The sequence below is a fragment of the Choloepus didactylus genome, chromosome 12 (genome assembly GCF_015220235.1).
Source record: "Choloepus didactylus isolate mChoDid1 chromosome 12, mChoDid1.pri, whole genome shotgun sequence".
Classification (NCBI taxonomy): Eukaryota; Metazoa; Chordata; class Mammalia; order Pilosa; family Megalonychidae; genus Choloepus; species Choloepus didactylus.
The window spans coordinates 86,980,483-86,986,177 of NC_051318.1; the positions used below are offsets into that span (position 1 = coordinate 86,980,483).

Here is a 5,695-nt window from a genome sequence, read left to right on the forward strand (position 1 = left end):
GGGGGCTCCAATGGGATCGCCTGCCATGCCATTCTATTTCCACTGCTAACGAGGGCTTCATAAGCCTTTGATACAGTCTGATCTTCGAAACCTTTCCAAATCTCAAGCTTATGCTAAATCCTATTTGAAACTTTTTTTTCCCCTGCCTGCTAGTACCCAGGGCTTAAGAAAGCCATTTGGACACTGACATGCATACTAACACATTGCAGGGCTCTTTTCTGAAAGGCAAATGGCAAAACCCTGATCACCAGGGCTCACGAGAGCAAAATACAATTGCGTACACAAATTTGAATAAAATCAATTTTTCCTTATCCTTCAGGCTTCTTCATCTAGAGGCTATTCTGGGCGATGTGGGAAGCTAGGAGAGAAGGCGAGCAGTCTCACCGGACAGAACAAGCGTCTGTGCAGAGGGACAGTGAGCGTTTGGAAGCTCCAGAGGTGCAAAATGCAGAGAATGGGGATGAGGAGGGTGAGTGGGAAACCCCAAGCCACTCGGGCAATATCCCAGATATTAGCACTCAGTCTAAGCTGCGGCACGGGGGGGGGGCACAAGTAACCAAACCATTCACTCCTGTTCCTCCATGCGCCCTATGCCAACTCTCCTGCATGCAAGGCGCTGACAGGAAAGGGGGGGAAAAGCAAAAGGAGTTCAAGAAACAAAAGAAAGATTCCCTAATTTTTCCTTTCTTGTTTTCCCCCTCTAAGCCTTTCCACATTAAAGGGATTGTCGGAGACTGGCGGAGGAGCGGCGCCAGGGCGAGGCCGCCATTGGCTGCCTGGCTCAGACGATTAGTACATCCGCGGCTATAAAAGCGGAGGCAGCGCGCGGCGGCGCAGCTCCAGCTAGGAGACCAGAGGGAAAGGCACAGAGTGAGGGCGGATAGGCGCGTCCTCAGAGCCCGCCGGAGCCGCGGAGCTGCAGCTGACAGACTACTCCCGCACAGAGTCCACAAAGAGAGTGCTCCTGGGAGCCCAGGACTCACGCCCGTACCTGCAAACCAGAGAGGACTCCCTCAGCCCTTTGGAATAGCATTTGGGGCCGGCGGCATGAGTCCTGTGAGGCGCGGGGGCAGCCCCTGCCTTTTCCCCTTGCATCTCTTCAGCCTCTGCTGGGTGCTGTCAGTGGCCCAGAGCAAGACAGTGCGATACAGCACCTTCGAGGAGGACGCCCCTGGCACGGTAATTGGGACTCTGGCTGAGGACCTGCATATGAAAGTGTCCGGAGACACAAGCTTTCGCCTGATGAAGCAGTTCAACAGCTCGCTGCTTCGGGTGCGCGAAGGCGACGGGCAGCTGACCGTTGGGGACGCGGGCCTGGACCGCGAGCGGCTGTGCGGCCAGGCCCCGCAGTGCGTGCTGGCTTTCGACGTGGTCAGCTTCTCGCAGGAACAATTCCGGCTGGTGCACGTGGAGGTGGAGGTGAGGGACGTCAACGACCACGCGCCGCGCTTTCCCCGGGCCCAGATCCCGGTGGAGGTGTCGGAGGGCGCGGCCGTGGGCACGCGCATCCCCCTGGAAGTGCCGGTGGACGAGGACGTGGGCGCCAACGGGTTGCAGAGCGTGCGCCTGGCCGAGCCGCACAGCCCCTTCCGCGTGGAGCTGCAGACGCGCGCGGACGGCGCCCAGTGCGCCGATCTGGTGCTGCTGCAGGAGCTGGACCGCGAGAGCCAGGCCACCTACAGCCTGGATCTGGTGGCCCAGGACGGCGGCCGCCCGCCGCGCTCCACCACGGCCGCCCTCAGCGTGCGCGTGTTGGACGCCAATGACCACAGCCCGGCCTTCCCTCAGGGCGCCGTGGCAGAGGTGGAGCTGGCGGAAGACGCGCCGGTGGGTTCGCTGTTGCTCGACCTGGACGCGGCGGACCCCGACGAAGGCCCCAACGGCGACGTGGTGTTCTCTTTCGGCGCTCGCACACCGCCCGAGGCGCGCCGCCTCTTCAGGCTCGATCCTCGCTCGGGCCGCCTCACCCTGGCGGGGCCCGTGGACTACGAGCGTCAGGACACCTATGAGCTGGACGTGCGGGCGCAGGACCGCGGTCCGGGGCCCCGCGCCTCCACATGCAAGGTCATCGTGCGCATCCGCGACGTCAACGACAACGCGCCGGACATCGCTATCACCCCGCTGGCGGCCCCGGGCGTGCCGGCCGCCTCTCCTTTTGCCGCGGCCGCCGCCGCTCTCGCGGGGTCGGACGCAACCTCGTCGGCGGGGCCTGGGGCGCCCGAGGCCGGCGCCACCTCGCTGGTGCCGGAGGGGGCGGCGCGCGAGAGTCTGGTGGCGCTGGTCAGCACCTCGGACAGGGACTCAGGCGCCAACGGGCAGGTGCGCTGCGCCCTCTACGGGCACGAGCACTTTCGGCTGCAGCCGGCCTACGCGGGCAGCTACCTGGTGGTGACAGCGGCGGCGCTGGACCGCGAGCGCATTGCCGAGTACAACCTGACGCTGGTTGCCGAGGACCGGGGTGCGCCCCCGCTGCGCACGGTGCGGCCCTACACGGTGCGAGTGGGTGACGAGAACGACAACGCGCCGCTCTTCACGCGGCCGGTCTATGAGGTGTCGGTGCGCGAGAACAACCCGCCCGGGGCCTACCTGGCCACGGTGGCCGCCCGGGACCCAGACCTGGGCCGCAACGGCCAGGTCACCTACCGGCTGCTGGAGGCCGACGTGGGTCGAGCTGGGGATGCCGTGTCCACCTACGTGTCGGTGGACCCGGCCACAGGAGCCATCTACGCGCTGCGCAGTTTCGACTATGAGACGCTGCACCAGCTCGACGTGCGCATCCAGGCGAGCGATGGCGGCTACCCTCAGCTCTCCAGCAGCGCCCTGGTGCAAGTGCGGGTGCTGGACCAGAACGACCACGCGCCGGTCTTGGTGCATCCGGTGCCGGCCAACGGGTCCCTGGAAGTGGCAGTCCCCGGACGCACAGCAAGGGACACGGCCGTGGCACGCGTGCAGGCCCGGGACGCGGACGAGGGCGCCAACGGGGAGCTGGCGTTCGACCTGCAGCAGCAAGAGCCTCGCGAAGCCTTCGCCATCGGACGCCGCACGGGGGAGATCGTGCTCACCAGCGACCTCTCGCAGGAGCCGCCTGGCCGCGTGTTCCGGGCGCTCCTGGTGGTATCCGACGGCGGACGCCCCCCTCTCTCCACCACGGCCACCGTCAGCTTCGTGGTAACAGAAGGCGGCGGCCGCGGGCCGGCGGCACCGGCCAGTGCCGGAGGCCCGGAGCGCTCCCGCCCGCCTGGCTCTCGGCTCGGGGCGTCGGGGCCGGCGCTGCAATGGGACACGCCGCTGATCGTCATCATCGTGCTGGCCGGAAGCTGCACGCTGCTGCTGGCTGCCATCATCGCCATCGCCACCACCTGCAACCGCCGCAAGAAGGAGGTGCGCAAAGGGGGGGGCCGCCGGGAAGATCGGCCCGGGGCGGCGGGCGGCGGAGCCTCGGCGCCCGGCTCCCCGGAGGAGGCCGCCCGGGGAGCCGGGCCCAGGCCCAACATGTTCGACGTGCTCACCTTCCCTGGCAGCGGCAAAGCGCCCTTTGGCAGCCCCGCGGCCGACGCGCCTCCGCCCGCAGCCGCCGCGGCCGAAGTGCCGGGCTCGGAGGGCGGCAGCGCCACGGGGGAAAGCGCCTGTCACTTCGAGGGGCAGCAGCGGCTCCGCGGCGCGCATGCCGAGGTGAGGCCTTCCTTCGGCCGGGCGCCCCCCTCCGCGCTCCGCGGACAAGCTGGGGGAAGGGATAGGAGGGGTCTAAGTGGTCCACTCGGGAGACGCTTAACCTGTCGCACTTTTTTTTTGTTTCTTTTCCAACCCCCACCCCTCCCCTTCCCCAATTCCCTGCTGCAGCCCTATGGTGCCTCTCCTGGCTTCGGGAAAGAGCCCGCGCCCCCTGTGGCGGTGTGGAAGGGGCATTCATTCAACACCATCTCGGGCAGAGAAGCGGAGAAGTTCAGCGGCAAAGACAGCGGCAAAGGCGACAGTGATTTCAACGACAGCGATTCCGACATCAGCGGGGACGCTCTGAAAAAGGATCTCATCAACCACATGCAGAGTGGTGAGGACCTCCTTCCCCTCCGAGTTCAGCATTGGTTCCCTCCCCCTCCCACTGCTACTTCCCTCCCCTCAACCTCCATTCCCACCTGCTCTCCCTCTCCCCCACTCTTTTCAGGCCTCAGGTTCCGGAACCGAGCCTGACTCCTAAAGTGAATTTCAAAATGCCAGGTCGAGGCAGCTCCACCACTCAGATGTAGCGCTCACACTGTCATCCTGTCAGGCAGAGAGAGGGGTGGTGCTAACCGGCTGAGGAAGGGAATTCTGCTTGTCAGTTCTTTGTTTCCAGCAAAAGATGCCGGGTCAGCCTGGTATTAAGGTGTCTTGACAGGAAGCGAGGTGCTTTCAAATCCTGAATCACAGTTCTCACCTTCAAACGCACTTTTCTGTTCTGTGTCCCCGACCCCGTCTGACCTCCTGCAGCTGGAGGCGTAGGTGTGCAGAATCCCAGTGATATAACCCTCGTGCCCTCTCCCCTTCGCTTTTATGTTAGGACTGTGGGCGTGCACGGCCGAGTGTAAGATCCTGGGCCACTCTGACCGCTGCTGGAGCCCGTCGTGCGGCGGGCCCAACGCGCAGCCCCCGCCGCACCCACCAGCCCAGATGTCCACCTTCTGTAAGAGCACGTCCTTGCCTCGGGATCCCCTGCGCAGGGACAATTACTACCAGGCCCAGCTGCCCAAGACAGTGGGACTGCAGAGCGTCTATGAGAAGGTGCTGCACAGAGACTACGACAGGACAGTCTCGCTGCTCTCCCCTCCCCGTCCAGGGAGGCTCCCAGACCTGCAGGAGATCGGGGTGCCCCTCTATGAGTCCCCCCCAGGCAGATACTTGTCCCCGAAGAAGGGTGCTGATGAAAATGTGTAATCCCACGCAGCATGTCTTCACACATATACAGCCCACTCTGAGAAGCCCGTAAGTTATTGACCCGTTTCAGTGTTGTATATATAAATATGCAAGATGTGCCTTAAAATGAAGTTGTTGGAAGCTGTTTCCAATCACATTGGTACTGTTTGGTATTTGCAAACAAACAAACAAAATGTAGTTAATGTAATTTTTATGAAATGTGTGCAGTATTTAATTTTTCTTATCATGCTATTGATTTTAATTTCACTTGCCGCTTCCCATTTTCTTAGTGTTTTTAATCTGTACATTGTGTAATGTAATGTTTGTATATAATGAAATTTTGTTATATTTTTATATAATAAAAGCTGAAGTGGAAGTTATTGCCAAAGGGACTGTCAATAAGACAAAAAAAAAAAAAGTTGGAATTATTAATGGAAATTTATCTTTCACCCGGAACAACCCAGTGTTTGAGACGTTTTGCCTTGCCACGTATAACTTGTATATCTTGAGTCTGTGGTAGATTTCAAGTTCAATGTTATTTAATTACATTTGGTTTTCTGTAAACCGTGTCAATTATAAGCACAGTAATAAAGGATTTGTCATGTGTTTAAAGAAGTTGCTAATTGCTTTGCATGACACTGCCTTTCGTCAGACATTCACAAATAATATGAGTACCAAAATTAAGCCTTCCTTCAGTTGCTAATTATTTGACTATCATTAATGTTCAGAGCAATATTAGACCTGGGGTTTCAAATCTGGGGAAATCTCACCCACGTACTAAAAACATTTGTTGGTTTTCTTAACT

The 5,695-nt window shown here is 60.2% G+C and overlaps 1 protein-coding gene across 2 annotated transcripts; it reads left to right on the plus strand.

The window, feature by feature from the left end:
- The first annotated feature begins 865 nt into the window (after positions 1 to 865).
- LOC119507192 (protocadherin-8) lies at positions 866 to 5,333 on the plus strand. Of its 2 annotated transcripts, none has more exons than XM_037800298.1 (3): positions 866 to 3,672; positions 3,841 to 4,048; positions 4,538 to 5,333. In XM_037800298.1, exons 1-3 carry the CDS (start codon positions 1,048 to 1,050, stop codon positions 4,909 to 4,911), a joined length of 3,207 nt encoding a protein of 1,068 aa, XP_037656226.1. In that variant the 5' UTR covers positions 866 to 1,047; the 3' UTR covers positions 4,912 to 5,333. The 2 variants fall into 2 exon arrangements, with proteins under 2 accessions (XP_037656226.1, XP_037656227.1); XM_037800299.1 differs by having other exon boundaries at positions 866 to 3,381.
- The last annotated feature ends 362 nt before the right edge of the window (positions 5,334 to 5,695 follow it).

What these genes read in the sequence shown, in the direction of transcription:
- LOC119507192 (XM_037800298.1), top strand. Translation starts at nt 1,048, where the DNA reads ATGAGTCCTGTGAGGCGCGGGGGCAGCCCCTGCCTTTTCCCCTTGCAT. An exon ending in TCCGCGGCGCGCATGCCGAG is followed by an intron (nt 3,673 to 3,840) that starts GTGAGGCCTTCC and finishes TCCCTGCTGCAG; the next exon opens with CCCTATGGTGCCTCTCCTGG. An exon ending in CATCAACCACATGCAGAGTG is followed by an intron (nt 4,049 to 4,537) that starts GTGAGGACCTCC and finishes CTTTTATGTTAG; the next exon opens with GACTGTGGGCGTGCACGGCC.